Source organism: Semicossyphus pulcher, unplaced genomic scaffold (assembly GCF_022749685.1).
Source record: "Semicossyphus pulcher isolate SPU_LCO1_2020_fin unplaced genomic scaffold, fSemPul1.0.p SCAF_8, whole genome shotgun sequence".
Classification (NCBI taxonomy): Eukaryota; Metazoa; Chordata; class Actinopteri; order Labriformes; family Labridae; genus Semicossyphus; species Semicossyphus pulcher.
Window position 1 is genome coordinate 11,896,696 of NW_027211759.1, and position 26,119 is coordinate 11,922,814.

At 41.9% G+C, this 26,119-nt stretch overlaps 1 protein-coding gene across 1 annotated transcript in view; it reads right to left on the minus strand.

Moving 5' to 3' along the window:
• Nucleotides 1-1,521: 1,521 nt before the first annotated feature.
• LOC138613137 (cGMP-inhibited 3',5'-cyclic phosphodiesterase 3A-like) overlaps nt 1,522-26,119 on the minus strand; it is an 80,375-nt gene continuing 55,777 nt past the window's right edge. The window contains exons 5-14 of the mRNA XM_069686739.1: nt 17,796-17,869; nt 15,937-16,085; nt 15,658-15,795; nt 14,878-14,989; nt 14,517-14,630; nt 13,752-13,951; nt 12,224-12,427; nt 10,912-11,073; nt 5,363-5,621; nt 1,522-3,430 (exon numbers count right to left, since the gene is read on the minus strand). Coding sequence (XP_069542840.1) covers nt 3,117-3,430; nt 5,363-5,621; nt 10,912-11,073; nt 12,224-12,427; nt 13,752-13,951; nt 14,517-14,630; nt 14,878-14,989; nt 15,658-15,795; nt 15,937-16,085; nt 17,796-17,869 — 1,726 coding nt within the window. The 3' untranslated portion in view covers nt 1,522-3,116. The remainder of the gene's footprint in view (nt 3,431-5,362; nt 5,622-10,911; nt 11,074-12,223; nt 12,428-13,751; nt 13,952-14,516; nt 14,631-14,877; nt 14,990-15,657; nt 15,796-15,936; nt 16,086-17,795; nt 17,870-26,119) is intronic.

The following is a 26,119-nucleotide window of genomic DNA, read 5'->3' on the forward strand; positions in this document are numbered from 1 at the left end:
TCGGGAATGTTAATGCAGAGTCTGTGAGAAAACAAGGACAGGATGTTCCACACACGTAACTTCTGATGTTGTTGCTCAGTCGGATCCTTTCTGCAGGCCGACATGTGTGCTCCTCACTTTTTTAACAGATCACTTTAAAGAAATGAGATTACAGAGGCGAGCGTGAGATGAGACACCAGCGCTTAAGAGATTTCAGATGTGCATGTAGGTCATGAGAACCCGACAAGATTAGCGGTGGATAATTCATTACATATTGCCTCACTGCACTCTGTGTGACGGAGAGTCGACACGCCAACTCCGTGTAGAGGACTGAACTAACTCATGATCTACTTATGGCCCCTCAAACACATTTTCTATGTAAATTTGAATTATTTAAGCAAAGTGGGACACTTTGCATCCTACACAATGAGTGAGCAGAGCTTGGTAACCTCATGGATGTTTCTCAGAATAAAGGGGGGCCATCATGTGAACCCTAGAAGCCTAGTTTGGTGTTCTTAGCATTACATTTTCATCACAATCATGCATCAGGTCCTGACCTTCTATCATCATGTTCTGTGCAGCTGTTATCATGCTAAATGATTAAGTTATGTATTTGAAACAATACATTTTAAGTCTCTCAGAAAGTTTTTTTTGTTTCAATTTTCATCATTGATTTCGACAATAGAATGATAGTCTTTAAGATTTACATTTAAGTAAATGTCTGTTAAGTCTCTATCTATCGCCGAATGAGGTAACACAATGGTGATTGAGCCTATGGCCCACTGATGAAAGCCTTTGCATTTGCAGTGTTACGCACTGGGTGTCTCGTAAAGCATCCCAAGTGGCACCCAGTTAAGTTTCCATCACCCAGCAGTGGTTGATCTGCCAGAGAGGGTAGGCGGAGCAAAGCGGCTGCTTCTCCGGTCTCTGCAAGTGTTGCGAGTAAACAGTAATCTACTATGGCTGAACAAACAAAGAAAAGATGGATGACTACAGATACAACTTCAAAAATAAGTGAAAATCCAAAGAAAAAGAAACAAATTCGACGCTCAGATGAAGGCAAACGTCAGAGAGGAAAATCAAGAGTTACAACCGGAGCCAACCGTGGACGTCACACATGCGACACTGTCTGGATATCTGGGAAGTGTGCTCCCGCAATTACCGTTTATCACCACAGGTGCCGCCAAAGAGAACGAAACTGAGATCTTCGAGATTACAACTTAAAGTTCTGCTGTGTTTTATGTTTTGTTGTTGGTTGGCTATGATGGCTGACATGCCAATGGAAAACAATTCACTTATAACTTAAATAATTCCACCGCTACTGTCACTTTAAGATCATCTTATCTTAATGTATAATTACGTGTATTGTTATGTGTATATTGGACATTGTTCTTACATGCTAGTGCCAAACAGCAAGCTCCATTTTAAGTCAGTTTAATGGACAATAAGTATCTGACCTGAATATCAAATCAACTATACTAAATAGCATTCTATTTTTACTGTGATAATGAAGCAATAAGAACACATTAAAAGTGAGTGCATAAAATGTAAGTGCCAATGTGAGGAAAAATCATGTACTGAGTCTGAGCGACAGAATATTTGGTGATCAGAATTCCAAACACAAACTGCTGCCATCACTGTCACCTGAGCCGTTACTGAGACGGTGACTTTTCAAGGTTTTCAAGGTTGTCAACTAGATTTTTATTTCATTAAAGAAAGAACAATCTTTTCAAGTAGTTAGCTTCAGAGTGCTGCTTGGGCTGTCATAGTCTTTCACCACCACTGTCGAAACAGAATCTAATCTGAGAGCGGGTCACCTGACATAAATCAGGCTGTTTTTATCAGCTTAAACGTGATTTCAAACCATATTTTCCTCATGTAAAATAGTTTGAGGTTGGGATGTAAAGTTCAGCCTCGTTTGAACCGACCGTCCCTGCACGTCTGTAACATGATTGACTTTATACTTCTACAGTTTAAGGTGTTCCTGAGGGTAAGAGGTTAGCATCATTTGCAGGTTTGTATTTACATAGAATGAGAACCAGTAAGTAAAGCGTATTATAAAGCACGCTGAGAAGACAAAGAACACTGTGTTGGTTAGTTTACCTATAGATTATACAGTTTATAATTTATGTAACTGTTTTATAGATTATACTTTCCTGTTTTATAAATACATGGTTAGCTGTTTCTATATTTAAACACTTTGGCAGTGTTATTGTACGCTTTGTGTACTTCTTTTTGGTCGTGTATTCAGCACAGATTCGGCATGATTTCAGGCCTCTGGACTACACCCTTAAAAACCCTTTAAAGACTATATTGATGTAAAGACTGGAGACTAAAGATGGCACAAAAAACAGGTCATATTTGTAGGCTGAAGAAGAAATTGTGCATTTGAACTTAAACACGCGTACACATCCACACCTGCACACACACATACACACACAGTGTCAGTAGCCTCATCTGTCCTTCCCTAAACTAACGTGGAAACACTTGTGGTATAAAGTACATCATTTGGCAACAAATATCAAACAGAAAATGCATAACAATTCGATGTTGTAAGCTAAAGCCTGTGGGTGAGTGCTTAATTTTGGCAGACGTTGAAAGGAAGAAAGATACGCCAATGTTCCCTCATGTGATTGGCTCCTTTTATAATCCATATATATATAAAAACATATTACGGCCCATGTGAGACCTCAAAAACTCTCGCTAAAATTGAAACACAAGTACAAGTAACTGTGGTGTCTATATAGAATTGCATTCAGAAAATAATTATGTATAAATTGGCAGCAAATTTCTGCAGTCCTGTGTTACCACGTTGGGTTGAGGTCGGTGCAACCAGTCTCTCTCTTCTCTTGACAGTAGCAAAAGAGTCTGTATCCCAAAGTACACAAAGAATCCTGTATTGCAATATGGAAAGCTCCTTTAAATGTTTGGTGCAACCAGATATTCAGATAAAATGTGTAAAGCACAAGTTTTCCCACCCTGTTTTTCTCTGTATAGGCACACATTTCCCAAACATCTACAGTGTTGTGTCTAAGTGACGTGCTGGCAAAAACAGGAGTCATTTGATTGGATAAGAAAACAAGAAAAACGTCTTCATGTCCGCGCCCTGACCGACTCCATATTTCCCATGGGGCTTTTCACTGTGGGTCCCCCTCCTCTAGTTCCTCTGGAGGTTTAGAGTCTTCCTGCGGGGACACAGGCCACTCTGGTTCCTCCTCTCCCTCCTCGGGATCCTCTCCTTCTACCAGCTCCTCTCTGCTGCCCGGCTCCTCCTCCTCCTCGTGGATAGCCAGGATGGGCTCAGCTACATTGTTTAAATGGACCGACTCTGCTCCCTGGCCCTGTTTCTGGGCCTCCTCCGCGATCACCTTCTTCCACATCTCGTGGTTCTCCATCAGGTGCTGCGTGATCTGGCAGAAGGCTTTCCTCCTCTTCTTGGGAGCTGATTTCTCTGTAGCAAAAAGAAAGAACATTTTTGATGATTTACTTGAATCAATTTAAGCCTGAACAGAAAATGTACTTACAACTGCAGGCACACATCAGCACACTGACTGAACAGTCACACATAACACCTATGTCGATCTCATTGTACTGGGTTCTTAGCGCTGTTGCCTCACAGCTCGTATGCCGGTTCAGACGTAGTGGGCCTTTCTGTTTGGAGTGTGCACACATGTTCTCCCTGTACATGCGTGGGTGTGGGTTCCCTCCAGGTACTCCGGCTTCCTCCCACAGTCCACTGACATGCTCGTTAGGTTCATTGGTGATAAAAAAATTGCCCGTAGGTGTGAGTGTGAGTCTGACAGGTTGTCTACCTTCATGTGTCAGCCCTGTGATTGACTGGCAATCAGTTCAGGGTGTACCCCGCTTCTCGCCCAGTGACAGCTGGGATAGGAACTAAAAAGATACTAAGTTTAACTGGGACTCTATTACGGGGTCATACTTACAGTGTTGAGAAATAACTCCAGGCTTCAGGAGCTGAGAGAAAATAATTCTGGGAACTCTAAAATCTAAGGTAAATGTAGAGTTATAATTCAACAGAAAATAGAAAGTAGCATTTACTGTTGTTCTGACTGGACCGGATCTTACATCTTTATATATTATAATATACTTAAAGTCATATTACATTTAAAGCTCGCAATGTTCTCAATGCTCTGTTTTTAACTGTGTAAGGACTTTGAATGGCTTTATGTATGGATGGTGCTTTATGCCTTTTTTACCTGTGTTAAATAAAGAAAATGGCAAAAGAACTGTAATTTATTAAACGTTTAATTTGTAGTTCATATAAATATTAAACCGGGGAGGAAGTATATGTTTTATGAATTATAAAACCCTCTACTTTGTGCACAGTATTACTCCCAGGCTGGTCTAGAGGTTTACTAAACACTGCACTTCCCTTAAGCTTTGCAAGGAGTTTTTTTTAAGTGACAAGTGTAGCCTGATCAGAGACCTTGTAATATACTGTTGGACTGCAGTTTTGTATAACATCCCTTTTCAATGACCTTTTTCTGAAGGGGCTGATTTCCTACATTTCCTATGTCAGGCCTCTAAAGTGAGGAATTTAAATCAACAACATCCATCCATCATCTATACCGCTAATCCTGTTCAGGGTCGTGGGGGGCTGGACCCTATCCCAGCTGTCATTGGGCGAAGGGCAGGGTTCACCCTGGACTGGTCGCCAGTCAATCACAGGGCCGACACATAGAGACAGACAACCTTTCACACTCACACCCACACCTATGGGCAATTTAGAGTCACCAATTAACCTTTCAAGCATGTCTTTGGACTGTGGGAGGAAGCCGGAGACCCCGGAGGGAACCCACGCGCGCACGAGGAGAATATGCAAACTCCGCACATTCAAAATACCTTGCCCAAACCGGGGTTTGAACTGGTGACCTTCTAGCTGTGAGGTAACAGTGCTAACCTATCTTAGATCTTTTGGATTTAAATTCTGTTTTAAATTGAGTTTGACTCTTTTAAATCCTCTCTGCTTTAAAGGTCTGCATTAAAACTAACAAAGATGCTATTTAATGCTCAACCACAGACGTAGCTAATGAATAGACTAAGCAGTCGAGTAAAACATAATATTCTAATAAACAATTTTCATGAATGATTTGATGTTTGCTCTGTATGGCTGCATCAACAGTTTGACAAGCGGGGACTGTTTTTAAACCTTTTTTTCCCATTTTTTTACCGACTGATTGAGTTGGATTGAGGTCGTTGATGGTCTGGATTCGGCCCATTGGCTGCTAATTGAAAAGGTCTCTTTTATAAGCAACAAACCCCACTTTACAAATTTATTTCCCATCATTCAGAGGAGATAACACTCTAAGTTTTTTGTCATCACTCCAAGTGTATTGCTTTATTTTTAGCCCAGAGTGCTTACGTGATGCTTCTGAGCTGGTCGACGCGTCCTCCTCTGCAGTGTCCTCCTCTTCCTCCTCCTCGTTCTCCGTCATCTCCGGCTCCTCGGTCTCTGGGTTGGGCTCCACCCATCGTCCAGGTATGAGGCAGGCTGAGTCGTAGGAGTTGCACAGCGGCCCCACGATGTGTGTGATGAACGATTCCTGCAGTTTGGCCAGCTGTGGTGCCGCTCGGTCCATGAAGGGGCTGATGGGAAGGCCCAGGCTGGACTCCTCGTCGCCCTGCACAGAGCATGACCCACATTAGCTAAATCATCATCAGCTGAGTGATTGCATGAATCACATTTCAACTCATAGACTACTCCAAAAGAGCTGCGTCACTCAGGCTGGAGTTAAGCAGTGGGATGACGTCAAGCCTTCATCTATCAAGTCTGAAAATATTGTGTAAGAATGTGAAGCTTGGTGCCGACTGCAGCGAAGACAATTATTTGTCAGCACTTAAAACATAAAGTGGAACAGGTGAAACAAAGAAGGAGGCTTAAAGCTGGGCATAGAGCAGTATTTCTCCATGCCAATCAATGACTACTTTACACCTGAGCTGCCAACTGAAAGCAACAGTTTCAACATCACTCTGGGTCCTGGAGGACAGGGTGAGAAATTCCTGACAGAGGCTTGATTGCCAGACATACTCCATCGTCCAAGCCCCCCACCTACCAGCAACACACACTTGTTCTTTTCTCTCTTGTAACCCAGTTGTGTTATGTGTGTGTGTGTGTAAAAGCTCAGGTCTTTCTGAGGGACGCTGTTGTAAAACTACAGTCGTGCAAAGTGCTGTTGTTTCAAAAGACTAAAATGTATTCATCATATAAATGGTGGCCATTTTTCTTTGATGTCACGCTCAGGGTTTGAAGCTCAAATGCAGCTATAATATTGTACTGCTGTATTCCAGGTTAGCAAATTAAATAAAAACTACTAGTTCCTATTATTTGACAACTTCTTAATTCTTGAGTAACTGAAAACTGAAAATTGGGCCTAATTTCAAGGTAGAAAAACATTTTTGAAAACCTATTAGCTTCCGACAGCGAAGTCACAACAGCTAACATTAGATTAGATGTTTAGATTAGATATTCCTCGCCATGCTTTGAGAAAGACATGATGGGGGTCAAATCCGGTAGCCGTTTATTTCTTTGATAGTGATGTTTCTTTATGAGAGATGCCCTGATTCAGTGAAGGCATTTTCAACTAAGTCTTCGGTTCGGTGCGAGTGTGCCTGAAGAAAGCCCAGTGGCTTCCCTCCCTCGATAGCTAACATTAGCTTTCAACCAATTCCTAGCTAACATTACTGTTAGCTAGCTAATATTACAGTTAGCTAGCGTTTACGCTCCTATCCTGTCATGTAACTCTAGCTAGCAAGTTGTTGCATGAGTTTTCAAACATGTTGTTTTAACTGGACAAATGGACCGTTGGCCCTCCAGATTTTCCCTTTGCATTGTCTCTTCAACCAGGAGGTGGTGGAGCGATAATGATGTATCAGATTCCTTATGTTTACACAACCTTGAACTCAGTGGTAAAACATTATAACAGCATTTGACCTTCCTATCCTGACCAAAGTAATTCTGGTAGTATATGTTCGACTGTATTCTTGCCTGTAGAAAAACACATGCTGACCTGCTGTGCAAACACTACAGGACTCAATATGTTCATGTTGATATTGAGTATAATTAATTAGCTATAAATGCTAAAAAAGAGGACACAATTCTACATTTGTGTCCTTTCCAGCTACCTTACTCCAAATGCACAATTTCATGTGAGTTATTTTCTGGTAAATTCAGCAGCATGTTTGCCGTCTATGATGTCTGTATGGATGTGGATGAACAATAACATATAGCAAGGTTTCCTGGTTGCCTTGGTAACTAACCCAACATGTAATCCCATACTCTATACAGTAGAGTGACTTTGTTCCTGCAGAGCAGAGAGATGCTAATGTAAAAAGCACAAAGAGGCATGAAAAGATTGGGTCTCAGTGGGACGTGAAACTTCATGGAATCACCTGACAGGTGAGCGAACACAAATTTAAAGAGAGGAGGACTCTTTCTTGGGATTTAAAGCAGTTATTAAACGTCTGTAATCCCAGAGATTTATGCAGTTATGACACTGATGTAAGACACCCACATCCTGGCTCACACATCATAATCAATTTGAGAAAGCCTCTCAGCATAAATCTTATCCTTGGGGGTCTGTCTTGTTTGTGTGAGAATTATGGGCTGTATGCTTTGTATACACGCCTGAATATGTTCTGTATAGAGGAGGGGCTGTATTGCTTTGCGGCTTTTCAAGGTCTCTCGGAGCGGTAATCAGGGGCTGCTGCTCCTGAATGACAGTTGCCTGGGCGCCCTGCTTACGTCACCACATACAGCAGAAGCAGTGAGACTATTGTCATTGAAGAGCCTTTCTCCTGCACTCTGTATCCCCCCGCATTGACCCCTCGGTGGCCTGTAACAAGGTGGTTGTGTCCGCTGGCTGACGTAGCAGCATAAAGGGTCGGGGCTTGACCCTGAGGCAATTAACAGAGATTGGCAGCCGTTCAATGCCAAGGGAACGTACTGTTACAAAGGTCGCTGAGGGTGGCATTATAGACTGAAGGCTCGACTAGATCCTGTTTGTTACAGCAGCACCGTACACTCAGTGGCCAATACAACCGTTCTGCAATAAAGCCTGCTATTATATTCAGTTTGGTTAATTCACCTCTATGTTTTAGCATTGATGTCGTAATCAAAGTTGGTGTTTTACTGCTGTGCACATTATTCAGATGTGTTTCTAAGCACCACTCATGCATGTAAAGATGAAATATTAAAAGTGGGTAACACTTCTCAACATAATGTACTCCTCCACTTACTATGGCTCATTAGAAAACATACAACTTCCATCAATTTCAGTGAAAACAGAATACATTAAAGGTGGAATTTAGGTCAGAGCTATTTTGAATCGCAATAAATCGTACAGGTGTATCTAAAAAAGTTGCTGCTGGGTGAATATTAAAAATAAGGCAGCATTTACACATGATTTTATTACACTTGAAATAAAGCCAAACCTCTAAGGCAAACATCTGTACTGCCTTTTTATTGCATACTTTATGCACTTTGGGCAACTTCCAACTTAATATTGCAATATAATCTGAATATAATGTCTTTTACTTCATTCTACCTCGTTTTAAACATTTCTTTAATCATATCGTTATTGTTCTGTTTTTTATTGAGTAGTGTTTTTAAATGTCAAAGTGTTTTTTGGTTCTGTACTATATAAATAAATAAATTTGCCCTGCCTACATGTGAATCATTCGCCCATTTCTGCAGCAAAAACCTTTTCCTCTATGCGCAAATGCCACGAACATTTTTAATGTACAAGAATAATACATACATGTACTGATGCGTAAATCCTGTCATGGACTGACCGCTTTGACAGCTTCTCACTCAGAAACACCTCTCAGAGGCGACACTGCCTTCACCATCTCAAAATGTCACAGAGAGTGAATAAAACATTTATTAAAGGTTGTGAAATCCACCAAGCTTCAACGCAAAGACTACAAATAGGGGAGGACTGTATTTCATCTCTGTGCTTTAGTCTCTGTGGGCTTTAAGACACAATAGAAGACGCACAGCACGCTGCCAGGGGCTGCTCTGCTCTACTTCATCTGAAGAGGAAACATCCGAGTACAGTAGCTGGTGTACATCTCTTCTTCCTGTGTGTGTGTCACTAGTTTGATTTTTAGATTAGAAGAATGAGCACATTGTCTTAATAAGAACATTGTGGCTGATTCTCATTAAGGCAGCGATCTGACTGATGTGCAGGTTTACAGGTTGGCTTGACTGATTGATGGAGAATATGGTCTATATCAAATTTTTGGTTACAAGATTAAGATAAGTCATGAAGATGTGGAGCTGAATGGGTTTCGCATAACAAATCCAATGAAAAGCTCTAAACAAAAAATGTGTTAATGTGTCTGTCATTTATTCAGTGTCGAGTTCCCTCTTGTGTTCGTTGTTCCTGCTTGTCGTTTCCCTCCTGTGTGATTGTGTTCCCTGCCCTGATTGCTTTCACCTGCTCCTTATTTAGTCCCACCTGTGCCTGATTGCCCTCACCTCCCCAGTGCATTTAGTCTCTGGCTGTGTTCCAAATGCTGTACTATATATTACATACAACCTACTATACACTACGTACTATATACTCCATACAGTGTTTGGCAGTAGTATGTAGTATGGAGGAGCTTTTTAAATTCATTTTGCAGTATGCTACGCCAGGTGAAAGTAAACAATAACCGCCGCTTCTTTAGCTATAGCGCCCCCTTCTGCTGGAATGCTGCTGCTGTCCGTCACTTCATCTGCTGTTGTGACGTTCCAGCACTTTGCATTGTGGGATACAGTAGGCGAGGTCGACTGCTCCGATGCAAACTGGAGATTTTTTTCTGAATCCGTACGACATCTGGGTATTTTTGGCATACTGCACATTTAGCTTTTGTTTGCATACTACATACTACATTTTGGCCAAATCAGTACGTACTAGTATAGTACGCCATTTTGAACACAGCATAAGTCTTCCCCTGTTTCTGTGCCAGTTTGTTTTCGTCAAACCATGTAGCCTCGCTTCTTGAGTGAATGTTTCTGATGCTGTTCCGGTGTTTCACACAATTTACTGGACCTTGTACCTTTCTTTAATGTTTATTTTTTACCTGCTTCCCTGCTTTTTTTTTGGCCTTTTTGTGTTAATTAAATCTGCTACGGTCTGCTATTGTGTCCGCTCCCTTTTTGTTTAAACGTGATACTAAATATGTCCAACCTCCTCAGCCTGTCCTAACACCAAGTCTATTTATTTTCTACAAGATACAAATCCCTTCACAAATTAACATGTTTATTTAGTCAATCAACACAAACAGAAGTAATTAGAGTGTTTGTTAATAGTGGTTACATTGCATAAATTAGGTTTCCCTACAAGTAAAGTCATACAATTATGGACATCCACCCATTTTCTTTAAGTGTAAATCCGGCACAATCTGTCTGTGTTTTGTCTGTTACAAGTGAATGTTTATGTTTCAGCCTATGTCTGCACTGCAGCGGTCAGGCCTTCCTAATCTCTATTTACAGATTCAACATGAAAATATTGTGGTCAGACGATAGCCGATGGGTTCAGAGATTGAGGCCTTCCTAATGTTTTTCATTTAAGCAGTTTAAGTTCGTCCTTGTTTACTGACCCGAAAAGATTTCACAATAAAACGAGTTATAGGCCAGGTTGTGTTTGCACATTATTGCTTCTTTATAGCTATAAGCGTCAGGTTGATCTACCTAAAAGGAGCAATGATCAATATGTAATAATGTAACATACAATCAAAATGATATACTGATCCTGCTTACACGTGGACATGATTTAGTGCTGCAGCACTAGTGTAATGGACCGTAGTGTATTATACTGTGCAGGTGTTTGTCATGTTCGACCCTGCGTGCACACATAACAGCACATTGATCTTTCGTTTAACAGACACGAATGGGGTCCAAGTTCCCATCAGAGACGTTTCACACACCTGCTCATAGAACTCGTTGACAATGCCCTCTGTCCACTGCAGGTGCAGGTCCTTACACTTCAGAGGCCCATTGATGTCGGCCAGTTTAATGCACATCTGGCACACCAGCAGCCTGTCGTTCTCGTTCGACCAGTCGATGCCCGTGGACGGATCGTCGCCAACCTGAAGGATTAACGTACTCAGTTACTCATTGAAACATGATGGCAGACACAGCAGGGTAGACACACAGTACGTAAATGTGGTGTTGATCTGCTGCTTAAAGAGTTAATATTGGTGTTTATTAATCAGGGAGAAGACATACAACAACACTGGAATGCAGTCTGGATCAAACAAACTAAATAGAACAAAAAAAACTAAGAAGATTTTTTAATGTAATGGCACATAAACAAATAAGAAATAAATAAAAAATATCATTAAAATAATAAGTTATGCAGCTCTTGATGATTTGTTAACAGCTTATTTCGATGTGTGTGGCAGCATCAAACACAAGAAGGTGAAGCTCGCGTTAACCTCAACACTGTTAGAATGAATTTATTTCTAGTTACGTTCCTGCGCTTCAGACCTGGGGAAGGAAGACCACTGACTCCCTGGGTCTCATCATTCTCACTTAATAACTCAGGAAGCTGAAGAGATCAAGTGTAAAACTTGATGGGTACTTCACAGAAACCTAATTTCCTTCCAGGAAGCGCGGAGGGGGATGAACTGCAGGCAGACATGACTTGACGAGACAATGAGCTCAATGCTAGCTGACAGAGCATGCACATAAAGCACCACCGCCGTTCTCATACTCACAATGAAATAACTCAAGACCCTCAAATCTAAAGCCAACTGTTTGCACTTCAGAGTTTGTGAAAAGTCGCAGGGTGCTCTGTTTTCTTTGACCTGAGTCCAACATACTGTAATTACCTCAATGCTCTGCATACAGACCTGTTCCTGGAAAACCACCAGACATTTCCTTTTCAACAAAGCCTTTTTTCAACAGAGCTGAGGGATCTCTGTTAGAGCAAGGACTCCTACAATGTACTCATGACTCATAGAACTGAATAACAAAGCGACCACTTAAAGAAGAAATAAAAGAAGTATTTAGACAATTCATCTTTTAATCTCAGGATTTGTGTTTGTAACCGAGCGTTGGCATTTACCTAAAATCCCCCACCTACATTGCTGAAAGATTAAGTTAGGGGGAAATAGTTTTAAGTTCTCGATTTTGTGAAATAAAACATTTACAAGGGATTTAAGTATAATATCTATTAAATCTTACACTCATATCTTTTTAATATGTAGTGTCAAACAATTATATTTCTAGACCTACTTTGGCATTGAACTCAGCGAGGAAGTCAAAGTGCTTCTTCAGATCCGTCGCGAGTATGGCCTCGATGACGAGGAAACGGAAACGCTTGAACTCCACGTGGTCCAGGTTGACGAGGAAGTTGTACTCGGGCCGCGACATGAAGAGGTTCCAGGCTGAGGCAGCGTGGTGGTTTTCCAGGACGGATCGATCATTGTAGAGGACTGCCTGCAAACACACAAGACGCGTTACAGAAACAAGTACAAAATTCCTGAGTATCGATCCAGCTATCCTGCTCGTACAGTACTGACAGAGATCTAAAAAGTGAGACGGGATAACTCAAACGTTGCTAAATTATGTCACAACAATCCTGCTATTATTTAGAATTTAGAAGTACTACATTGCTACTTCTATTTTTTTGCTACATTAAGACTGATTCTTGTCTGAAAATGGCTGTGAAAAAGTTTAATCTTTGATTTGATATTATTTACAAGACATAAGGGCACAAAACAGATATTTTTTTCAACATGGCGTCATATTACGTAACAAGAGGGACTCGCGGCGTCCAACTCTGCCTTAGCTCAAAGTGCAGAAGTAGGTGGTAGTGAGTCTGAGCGGTCGTATCATATTGTGTAGGTATTATTTCTGTAGTCTAGCAGTGAAATTCATCAGCATTTATTTTTGCGTTTGTGCCGGTTGCACAAGTTCTAGCGTGACGGGACATTGAGCCCGCCGGTCTCCTGACAGGAAGAGGAACAGAGCTAGCTTTCCTGCCTCGGTGCGTTTTGTGTGCAGGTGAGGAGACTAGACTTTGGGACGGGACGAACAAGCACCTATCAGGAAGCTGTCATTGCTCTTTCTCCCTCTCTGTCTCTCTCTCTCACACACACCGCCGTGGCACACCGTAAAACGTAGTACCAATTTACCGTTATAGAAAGTAGACAAGCTGACACTCATTAGTAACTGTAATGGGTAAGTATTAATGCTCCCACTTGCTACTACTCATGATTTGTTACAGCCTTTGGTTTGAGATAAACTTTACAATATTGTGATGTGAGCACAGCGGTAGATATCGCTAGCTAACGCCGGTTTCTCGTCGCACTACAACTCTATGTCTCCTGCGGCCGTTATTTCTCCTGATCCTGGCCTGTTCCTGGTCTCTTTGACATCCATTATAAGCCTGTGGTCCGTCGTACGCATATGAATGAACAATTTCTACATCTTCAATGAAAAGACTGTGATTTAGATCCATATTTATTAACGTTAAACCGTCATTAATCTGTGGGACTCCCTTATGTTGCCGTCACATCCTGTTGTCTGTTTTCATGCGGAAATATAAGAAAACAAAAAATGACTCCAGAAGCCGCTGTAAAGTATTAATTCATATATTTCTCAAACCTGCGAGTTGCTCTTTAAGTAATCTATCAGAATGATTACGGCTCTTTTTACCTAAAGTTAGGAGATATGTGTGTCTGGACAGAAAAGCTGAGTGTGCAATTATAAATCAGGCAATGAGCTTCTTCTTCCTGATCAAGTAGGCTAACACGAGTACCTGTGGGGCGCTGGTGGCCACGAGGAAAGCGTTGGTCCGCCCGGGGTGGTCGTAGTCGTGCATTGCGGCAGCCACATAGAGGGCCATGAGCTCCAGAGCAGGTATGAGGCCTGACAGGCAGCCGTAACCGTCTTCTGACACAGTGTAGGTCTTTGAAACCAGGAAGCCCATGTGACTGTGTGTTATTCCACTGTCGGAGTCTAGCCACGGGGCGGGGGCAGACAGAGTGAGAATATGTCGCAGATTTGTGCGACAAAAACACACATAGTTGTACCTTAACACACATGCACACACACACATTCAGAAACACACACTCGAACACTCAAATCCACTTATATGTGGATCAAAGGGAAGGCCCCGGTAAGGCATACAAATGAGGTTATGAAAATATGGGTGAGAGGGAACTCTAATCTGCCTGCAATTTCATGCTGTTCAACACTTCAAATAGTATTTGGCACGTCAATGCGAGTGCCAAAAGCCTGTGAAAGATAAGATAAAGTGTGAGCAGGATAAGAAGACACTGCTGCAGGTCTGACGCTCTGACATTAATGAGAGGGCTCACTGTAAAGCTGCAGGCAGACAGAGGCATCTGAAAGTCTGGCCTACATATCGAAAGTCTTTAAGGGAATAAACGACTTTAAAAAAGTTATAAAACTGAACAAAGAAACATTCAAAGCTCTTGCGTTCTGTTTAATTGACACTTTCACATACACACCAGCACCCCCTGCCACACTTCTGCATATGTACCTGTAATGTCAGACACACCTGAGTCACTGGCAGAGCCATGGTCAGCGATGAGGCTGGGCAGACCGGGCACAGCCTGCGTGGTGAGGTACCAGACTGCATGAAGCACATCTGTGGCGTGGATTCTGTTGTGATCTGGGTCAGAGGAGGAAACAAGTCAGCTCACTGTGTGCGGGATCTTCTCCACCAGGGGGCACTGTTGGGCTGCTTATGTGTCTTATCACGACATAAAGGCTGCATACAGTCATATAGATGCATCACACAGCAAAAATGGTGCAACATGTCCCTCTAGTGGCTGCTTTCATTGCTACAGATGTAAATAAAGGTTATTAACTGAGTGGAAATAATTGAAAAGGAAGGAAGTGGAGATGTCCAAGCTTACATGGTATGTCTCTGTAACCGTTCTCAAGGGCGTGGAAGTAGTTCATGAATTCTTTGACAGGGATCTTGAAGGTTTCAAACAGGCCTGTATCTTCAAAGAGCCTGTAGGAGACCTAAAAACACACCATCTCATTGTCAGTAAGTCTGGGATCGATACATTTGTAATCAGTTTTGGTACAGGTTATTGTATCTCGTAAATTTGTCTAACTTGAGCATTTTAATTTTTAACTGTCCAAATCCATTATATCATTCTGCAAATCATCACTAGCTTTATTGCCACTCGGATACCCCTTTCCTACCAACAATTAGTGAGTTGACACAGATTTTTCCGACCCAGGAAGACCCGCTTATAAATGCTGATTGTCTCTTTTCCCATTTCGAGTGAAGTACACTCCTTTCGGTCTCTTTTCTGCTGCGTCACCATCCGACGTCACAAACGCGCCCGCACAGGGTTAGTAAACAGTGAAGAAGTTACGGTGGTTGCGTCTTCATTGTATCTCTTCCTCATTCAGTCTGTGTATCAAACTCAACTTTGGAACGATGTTCGAGCGCTGCTTGGACGGAGACGGGCGGAATTTGTAGCTGAGATGACGAGTCGCGGAAGTTACCGACGGAGCATAACATCGTGCCGGAAAGGGGTGGAGATTAGTTGACGCGGGTTCTGTGTTCCCATCAATGCCGATCGGAGCTGAGGTGATAATTACCCGGGTGTACTGCAGAGTAGAAAGGGGCCTGACTGACCTCTCACCTTTCCCATTGGCACTCTTACTGATGTGCTCACCTGACTGAGGATCCGTCCACATTTCCCATTGGTCTTCTCCGTCATAGTGAATATGGGGAAGTTCCAATTGTTTAGCTGACTCATCATCGGCTCTAAGTCCTCCATTATTAACGGCTCTGGAGCCAGCATTGGTTTGTCCTGTGAAAGTGACACATGATGAGAAGTGGTGACACAAATAGATGCAATGTAAATAATGCATGTTCCAATACAACTGCTGATTGTAGGTCTGCTGTGTCTCGTTAACAGCGCTGTATTGCTTTAGCTGCGTCCTTGCTTTACCTCCGGAGGTATTAGTGGGTGGAGGATGACATTCTGGGCGGAGTTTTTTCCTTCCTCTGCGTCCTCCTCTGTATGTGCTACATCACTGCTGTCACTGTGGTTGGCTTCGTGGGTGCTGTCATAGTCTGATGACACAACCACTTGGTCCTCTGCCAGGAAGAGGAAAAACAAAGAGATGTCACCCTGCGGCTTAAGGAGGAAAGATCCACTGTAATAATCTCTTTAAGATGATGCATATTGTCAGGTTTTTTGGGGGTGTTTAATTCACGTCTCCACTTCCTCTAATCCCTTTCTGTTATAGTTGTTTATTCTCTGCAATGCTCAAATGTCCCAGAGAAGGTGAGTGCTCTTGTTTGTTATAACTGGTGCATCTCTGTGATTGCTTTGCTTTCTCACTCAAAACATGTCTTCCACTGTGTCTGGTTGCTGCACGAGTTTATATCATCAGAAAAACCAGGATGTCTGCCTTTAAACGTCTGTATTTGACATCCCAACGTCTAGTTTAGACCAGATACACAATATATGAAGAAGCAGAGGGATAAAGAAAATGATCCCGACGTAAGATACAGAGAAATCTCATTGGACAGTTTTTGTTTGTTTGGGTTTGTGTGCAGCTGCAGAGTGCAGGACATACAGTTTTATTTTGTGTATGTCAAGGCTGCACGGTGGTGCAGTGGTTAGCGCTGTCGCCTCACACCTAGAAAGTTCCTGGTTTGAATCTCAGTTTGGACGAAGTGGGCCTTTCTGTGTGGAGTTTGCATGTTCTCCCACAGTCCAAAGACATCCTTGTTAGGTTCATTGGGGACTCTAAAATTGCCAGTGAGTGTGAAAGGTTGTTTGTCTCTAAGTGCCAGCCCTGTGATCAATCTCAGATTCCATCGGCTATAGTCTGACGACGACGATGTAGCCTCTGGGACAACAGTGAACATGCCGGGGCAGGTAGCCGGAGGTAAGCGTTAAAAGACTTCCTTTTTCGCGTGCTGTATTGTTTTCAGAAAAAGAACCAGTTTTTCTTGTGATTTACTTTAATTAACGGGTCTTACCCTTGCCGGAATTTCAACATCATGAAGCAGATTAGTAAAAAGTAAAAATGTATCTTCTAAATCTTGAAATGTCTTCAAGAGGAGAAGAAAACTACCTTTAAAATGCTCGTTTGTTGAATGGAGATCGCATCGATCATTTCTGATGCATTCGAGGAAAATCTGAACGCTGAATGGCTTTCGTGACACAGCGTCAGGGAATTTATCTCAAGTTTAATTTTAGATCCCGAACAGATTGTTAGCAGTAAGCATGCCGTTGTCTGTTTATAGAGGTTATTAAGAAGATAAATCATCATCAGCTGACACTGATGGTAGCCGGGATGTCATTACGGAGCATAACGTTCCTCCTGCTTTTGCTCTCCACAGGGACTGTTTCTCCTGCATACTCCGCAGCCTGCTGACATGTGTTTGGTCTATATTACTCGGACTACAAGCGGAAACCAGAACACTTGGTGTCCCTAAAATCCACGTCCCTGCCTACATCTGTAAATTACCCTGTGATTGACTGGTGATTAACTGGTGATCAGTTCAGAGTACCCCGCCTCTCGCCCAGTTACAGCTGGGATTGACGCTAACTTCGCCCGCGAGCCTGACCAGTATAAGCGGTTTAGATAAAGGATGGATGCATGGATGGATAAATATGTCTACTGTTTTTAGAAGGGTCCTACTTTAGCACATTGTAAAGGGCCTGTAAAGAACAGTCTCAGAGGAACAGAGAGACCGGGATATATAGTAGTAAACACGCTCACAAACACTCTCCCCAAGCTGCTTGGAGGTAGAGGCAGGGACGACAGAAAAGAAGCATGACTGAGATCATACCTGGCCGTGGTATCCTGTCTCCCTTGTCTATAGAGCCCTCCCCATGGCTCAGTTTGATGTAGGGTCTCCCACAGCTGAAGACAAGAAGGTTCAACAGGTTAGAAAAGTTGGATACGAAAGGAAAAATAACACCATAGTGTGTGACATTCTCTGATGTGATGCTGTGATATTTGTAGCTTGTGCAGCGTACATACTGTAAATGTCAGTGTTAAAGACTACACGCTAAAAGACTGTTAAATGTCAAAAACATGTTAACAATGTTGGCTCAGACGTGTCCATCCAAATGTGTACAGAACCATCTGCTAATCAAATGAAAGAATGTCTTGTGCTTATGAGCATATTTAAAAAACCCTTCAAGAGTAAATTTGCTTTTTATCACAGTGTTGAGAATTCTGCTGTTTTGCTGGCAGAACAAATTGTTAAAAAGTAGTCCCAGCCCCAAAATCAACAGAAAATGTAAGGAAAAAGAAAGAGCGGCGCATGTGTTTGTTTGTAGGGCGCAAAGTGTGTGTAGCTGCGCCAAAGAATTGGGAATAATGCCATCCACTACATCTGTCTTTGATTTCGAACCAGACGTCAGAAGTTGTCGAGAGAGAAAACTTAATGGGATTCCTACTGTGCTGTCCCCGCACACACACAGACGCCGCACAGATGCTCGAAGAAAAATACTCATTAATGAATTTAATGGATGCACACATTAACACAATGCAAAGAGAATAAACAACAAAACAAATGTGAAACAGTTGCCTGACTGGCGTTGTTATAAATGAGTCATTAGAAACCGACTGAGCCCACCATCTCTGAGCTTTATGACAAATCAGCGTGAGCCACAGAAACATCCAACCGCCAGACCGAAGAACACAATAATTGACTTGTGTATAAATCAAACGGCAAATATTATCTTTTACGGAAAAAGAGCCCTGAGCCGGCCTGGACTGGTTAGTTAGCTGTGTGACACCGTGGGGAGCCGCTCTCAACAGCTTTTCCATGTTTCTCCAGCGAGGCCTCCGTCAGGCTGGAGGTGGTTCCAATTAAAATACCTCTCCCTAAATGTTGTAAAACCTGCCTTCTCAGGGCAGGAAATGCCTGCCGCTAGAGCACGGTGTCACAGGGAGCACAAAGGCCTGTAGTGTGTCTATCTCCTTCTGATAAATTGTTTCTTGAACACGTTTGAGCTGTACCCACCCTGCCCTAATGGCCCTGAGGCCCCAACAAAGGCAGTTCTGTTGTGTTTGCATGGCCGGGATGGAGCGCTGCGTGTAATGCCTAGCAGGTGTGGAATATAAAATAGTTTGATAGTTTGGCGGGCGAACAGTTAGTACATTATTGTCAGGGGGGTCCGGGCAGGCTGCAGCGCTTGGCTTATAAGGTTTACTTTTAATAAAAGTAGAAGAACTGGCAGACACTCTTCCTATTCTGCTAATGCAGCAGAAAGGCCTCAGCCGCTGACACCCAGCCTTCAGCACAGAATGTAAACAAGAAGGACGGCCATGTTCGCCGGAGGAGTCTGTCAGTCACGTATCAGATGACTGCTTTTATCACAAAAAACGACATAAGTGTAGCTACAGTAGTTAGCGCTGTGGTTACAGTAATCTAACTGTCCCAGTGGGACAGACCCAGTGTGAAGACAAAATACACATGCCTGTGTGTCTTTGTCTCTCACAGCTTGATCATACGTTTGCAGGTACAAGCAGCAACACGGCTACGTTAAGGTTAGGAAAAGATTGTGATTTCTGTTAAATACTGAGAATATAAACACGTCCCGTCTCTGCCTGAAGCCAGTGCGGAGTTATTTTAATAATTTAACCAAAACCACAGTTATTGTCTAACCTTAACCAAGCGCTGTGAGTGATTATGCTGCAGTTGCCTCCAGTAAGTACGGTATTTTGTTCTGATGCTAAATGTGCAATCAATTGACATTTGTAGATACGCTTATTCAACATTCATCATATTAAATGAGCTAATATTAAAGCTGCTCATTATTATCTCAGTTAATTGATTAAGCGTTAGATGTTAATATTTTAAGTCGCTTGTTTGTGTTCCAGCTTTGAAGGAATCAAAAGCAGCAAACGTTCCTTTAGGAGAAACAAGGATCAAATGGTATGGGCTTTTTGCTTACAAAACGACTTAGATCAATGATCAATAATCATCTAAATAATGATGCTTTCTAGCTATTATTTTCAGCTATTTTGTGTGACTTTTATGCAGATGTTTATATACTGTAAAATAAATCTTTCTTCAACATGTTATACATAAATAAAACATAATTCCGGTTTCAGAACTTACACTCTGTTGAAAAGTTAGTAGCATATAAACCTGAATTATGGGGCAGCTGCGGCTCAGTGGTAGGTTCGGAAGGTTGGTGGTTCGATCCCCAGCTCCCTCAGTCTACATGTCAACGTTTCCATGGTCAAGACCAATGACTGTATATTTTGGTGGACGACGCGTCTCCATCTGCGCTCATTGTATGAAATTGAAAGCAAAAAAAGATCCTGCACGTCAGCGTATTTAACAGCAGAACAGCTTCTCGTGTTGGTCTGAGGTTAGGTCAATGACTGTAGTGATTGTTTTAGTCAAGTTTCCTCTTGTCGATCCTGCTCTACTCGGCTGCAGGAGCTGGATTTGTCAACAGAGCTGTCAATCATCCTTTATACAGCATCAAATAACTCATTAAAAATAAACTTGTCAGAAAAATAAACCCTTGGACGCAAATCAGCATGATAATAACTAGCTATAATGACAGAAACCATGTTTAAGAAAAATGTATTTGACCTGTATTTTGATTTTATAGTTTGACTCATGTCCCATCTTTTAACATGGAGGAGGCGGGCTTCATGACCTGCAGCCAGTCAGCAGGGGGCGCTGCAAATGTTTTGGCTTCACTTTGAGGGAGTGAAGTCGTCCATCTTTTATGCAGTCTAAGGGTCAAGACACTGAACCCCTAATTGTTCCCGGTGACAAAACCATCTGTATGCATGTGGTGACTGATTGACAGTTGGGCGTTTTACATAGCAGCCTCTGCCATCAGTGTGTGAATGGGTGAATGTGACATGTAATGTAAAGACTAGAAAAGCGCTATATAAATGCAGTCCATTTACCGTTTATTTGTAGGAGAAAAGGTAGTGTTCTATGCCTTTTTATAGGGCTAATCATATAAAGGTCAAAGGTCACATTTTTTATTGAAATAAAGCCAAATAAAATCGTCAAAAGTCTCTGAAGTAAAAAAAGACTCCTGCTTACAAGAACACAAGCACCCTGGCATTCTCCAGTACAAACTTTAATGGAGTCAATTATCCTGCAAACGGAGAAACTATAAATTGCAGCATTGTGTGATTTCAGTAAAAACAGCCCTGCAGCCTCTCCTCCGCCCATGTTCCTTATCTTAATGTATCGAGCCACGCAATAAGCTCTGACTGGCCTCTCCGCTGCAGCTCACTCCCACATTTTATACTCAGCCACTCACAGCAGGTTGACAGATTACCTTTGGTCCCGAGCCTAAACGGACAGTATCCAAGCCACGATAAACACAGCAGCCATTATTTCTGCTTCCAGTAATCTACCTACTCTGGAGCCAGATGACGTGAAGAAGATAACAGCACAGTGGCCGGGGCTCGAGGAAAATGGAAGGTATTCAATCGGCCCCTTTTTTTACTGGGCCTGTGTGATAATAAAAGCAGATATTGTAGCTTTGAAGTTGGTGTTGTTTCTTCTTAACGCCGTACGTCACTGAAAGCTGACATGATGGAAAAAGGAGGGAGGAAAAAAGAAGCCTAATGTCCTAATTAAGATTGTGCAGATTTGATGATGGAGCAGAGAGAAGCCAATTGAAGCCATGTGTTCATATTCTACAATGCTCCCCTGCATGTGTGCTCTCTCTCCCTCTTCTGTCTATTTCTGCCCTCTAAGAGGACTCTTTACGCATCAGGGAGGATTACTTTGATATCCTAATATTATAATGTGTTTTTGTGTCATGGCCAGGTTTCAAAAGACGCTGAGAAATACATGTTACAGCATGTTTTAACCTCAGTCCTATCATGCTATTATGGGGAGCTAATTATGGTAGAAAGAAAATGCTATTATGCTCTGTGCCTTTGGAGGACGCTATCCACTTCTCCAATGAGCCCTAAGAGTGCAATGCATGCTGGGTGCATGCTTAAAATAACCGGTCTTCTCATCACTACGGTCCGCTGTAATCTCTCCGGGGAAAAGCCGACTCCTATATACCGGCCGACGATTAAATAAGTGTTTAATAAACGCTGAACAGGCTAACAAGCCAGCTAAAGCGAGCACAGTATACCTGCTACTTAGTATTTAATTTAATTTATTCACACCGGAGGTTCCCGCTTGGTATATTCTCGTCGTATTTGCGGATTCTGTACCGCTCTGAGCCACTGCCTGCAGCGAAAACAGTAGTATTTCACTCCAGTGTCTCTCGCTGGGCCGTTCCTTTCAATGGGAGGGGCGCTATGCATGCTGGGTGTTGTAGGAATGTAGAATGGGCGAAACCACGAGCTGTTTGTACAACTTTCTCCACAGCTATGGCGCCAATTTCAAATATTATTGCTTCTCTCGATTACAGAGAACACCAGCTTTGACTGACAGCGGCTTTTTCCAGGGGCGAACTGCTCCTTTAATAAGAAGAAAAACTCCCTTACACTCCTGTAAACGTGTGTTTTTTGAGCTGAAGCCCACTCGAGGGATGATGTGTTGGCAGGCTGCAGATTTCTAAGAGACCATCACAGGTTTCATCCTAACAAAAGCAAGGATTTTCAGTAGGCACAGGCTGTGTTTACGTGTCTTTTAGCTTGAGACCGAAGCCTTAACAGCTCTCTTTCTCATTTAAGGCATCTGGCTCTCATCCGGACAAACACATTTTAAATAAAGTGTTCCTCAGAAGAGAGAGCCCTCTCAGCTGCAGTAAACTAAACCTGGAGACTATCTGTTCTCTCCAATTGTGCCTGTACAAGCCCTGCCAGAAGCAGCAGCTGTGGCACTGTGTCTTAGCATGTGTGTGTGTGCGTTGATCGTGGGGTTCTGGTGACTGGGGAGAGACCCAGGTGTTTGTTTACACTCACACCACCATAAGTGGCGATGGCTGGGGCCTGCTGCTGTGCCGGGCTGAGCTTTAAGAGAGCAGGCGACGGGGCTTTGTGTACAGAATCTGCTCAGTGTGCTTACATTCACAGAGCTTGTTCAAGTGTCACACTGTCATGGCGCAAACGGAGCCAAACAGGCCGCTGACAGACGTGGCCCACACACTGCTACAGAGGGAGCGTGACGCAAAACAAAGCAGTGTGCGGTAAACAGTATCAGTCAGAGCTGAAGGCTGGATAAACTCCAGTCATCACTTGCGGACTTTGTATGAGTTTTATAGTTTATTACATCAATTGTACAATATGAATAAACTGTAAGCTACAATCTGTTACAGTTTGTAAGAAGACGAACAAACTTATTATGAAAAGAGGGAAGATGGGTACAAACTTTGTTTAACGTAATGTTTACTACAAAATCCACATGTCATTCATTCGTCATAAGTCTGTGATGCAGCAGAATTATAAAATGACAGTTAACATCAACCGGATCGACTTCAAGAAAGCAAGCCAGCTCTGTCACTTCTCTTGGACCCATGCTCCACCGTTAGCAACAGTTTGGTGCATGAAAGTCAGTCCTACTTTGTTCTCCATAAATCATTGATTTCCTGTCCCTATATGCACTATCATGCACACTAATACACGTTAGCATCTGATGATTTGTTATCAGATTTGGAGAAGGGCAGGGCCACATAAAGATAAGTCAAATTTAATTACCATGGATATCTATGCCAAACGCCGTGTGTCATGCTTCTGTTTTATGTTCAACAACTTTTTTTATGTTATATAACACTTAAAGTTTAGCTCAGTTTTAATCTGCATCTCCCATTTTGGATTTTTTTGTTACTTCTTCTTTGTTCAGAGTGTCAAGACTGGTATGTATTGATTGATTAAAAGGTAATAATAATTTTTAACAGAAAAAGTGGCTAAAATGGGCCAAATATTACTCAAATAAATATTGGAGAAACAGTGGTACACACTGGTAACCATAAAGAGATATTTTGAACATGCAACAAATTAAGAACACTTTGAGAAGAGGGTTTTGAGGCTCTTTGAGGATCATCAGAATCTTACAAAAGATCCAAGGGTGGCACTACAGGGCCTACACCTGTAGGTATTGACAGAGCTATGTATGTAATGTATCACAATTGTATCACAAAAGTGGTTGAAAGCCGATCCCCAGACATATTAAGTAGACTGAGAAGATATGGGAAATCTACCAGATGGAACAAATAACATACTCCCCATACTCCTAAAGAAACCCTGCCATCTCCATCCACCTTTTTTTTCTTTTTAAATATTTGTTTATTTATTTATGTCTGGATTTGTATTTATTTTTTCTTTTTAATGTTTATCGTTGTTTCATTCCAAGTGTTTAAAGTAATGCTTTGTTTTTGTTATTTATAAACTAAATAGATACAGCTGAAAGAAGGAGGAAGGAAAAAATGGAACATTTGTGAACACGATTGAAAAAGTTGCTGAAATAAAAACTACACATACACAATACACAATGTTGTTCACAGACACATAAGGTGTATAAAAGACTCCTACATGAGCAGCACATAGCAGTTTGTAAGACTGTGAAGAAATCTAATCTTCTTTTCACATCTTTTTATTAAACTGCAGCAGATTTTAATATAAAAACACATTTTGTTTGTGAATTCTTTAATAAGTGCTAGTCTTATATTATATTAGCATGAGATTATAAAGATGTCACAAACAGGTCTTATAAAAGCATGTTTACTGGAAACTTGGACACTTAATTAAAAAAAGAATCTCTGCAGAAAGTTTAGTGACGTGAAATTATCTCACCTGAACCCAGGTAAGTAATGGTCAGGGAATAATGTGCCACATACACACTGATCATTTGCAAACAGGCAGGGACGATCAAACACAAAACACTAAACAGCTAAAAGGACGTTAACAGGCCCGTCTGGACAGATGCAAACAGTTTAAGTTAAATATTTAGGAAGTGATTTAACAAGATTTACATGTCCTAAAGAACACTGAAACTCAAACGACGCACTCAATCAAACTCCCGAACATGACACGTGTGACTTTTAAACATCTCACTCTAAAACCATGAGCATTAATCTGCTCCCATACGAGCCACCGCTCTTCTGGGAAAGCTTTCCACAAGACTTTGGAACCAAACTTTACTCAGCCGCAGGAGCATTAGTGAGGTTGGGGACTGTGTTGGGAGATACGTAAGCATCTAAATCAACCCATCAGGGTGTGATTGGGTTTAAGTCAGGACTCTGTGCAGGGAAATCCAGAAAGATATTTATTTATGGACCTTTACTGCGCACAGGGGAACTGCTGAAACAGGACATCGCATTCCCCAAAGTGCTGGGAACAAACTATTGTCTAAAGTTTCACTGTATGCTGTATTAATTAGGAGTTGCTTTAACAGCAACAAAGAAGCCAAACCATGAAAAGCAGAGCAGAAGTAGGTATCAGAATACTTTTAAACTTATAGTGAGTGAAGGGGAGAAGTAGTGCAGTTGCTAAATGCCTTCCTGATGGACAAAGCAGTGCACCTATCAGGGCTTTTTAAAGAAACATTAGGACAGCAGCCCTTCTTCTGTAAGGTAACAAGCCATGAAAATATTACTGCATCTAATATTTGAATCTAAGATCACGTAAGGTTCAAAGTATGGCCGTTAACTCAGCAAACATAGTATGAGTCTCTGAGCCATGAGCTGCAGGTATTGTCTGGATGAAGAGCTAGCATGCGTCTCCAGCTGAAACAATAACCTCAGAAGAAAGGAGCCACATGTTTTTATGGGAAGTTTTACAGTTCAGCTATAATCAATTAATAGCTTCATGAAACTAATCTTGTTAAAAGAATGAATACTGAACATACACAGCTGAAGAACGGCTGGCTGCTTCTTTGGGAACAACATGGATGGATTTACTTGAGAGGAAGCTGTACACAAGTACTGTATATATATAAATCACATATATAACTTTACTCTGTACAATAGGCCAGCTCTATAGTCACAGGAGAAATTCGCCACGTGCTGCCCTTTAATTAGGCTTTCCTTCTAATTTCCAAAGTGAGAAAAAAATGATGGCAATTCTTCTGGAAATATCAATTTTCTCTCCAACTCCAAAATTAGTTTCTAAATTAATCTGAGGTGGGAAATAGGCCATGCAGCAGCAGAGTCATGCCTCATTTTACATCCACAACAGCCAGTTTTAACTATCGTTAGGACATTTTAGAGGCATTTG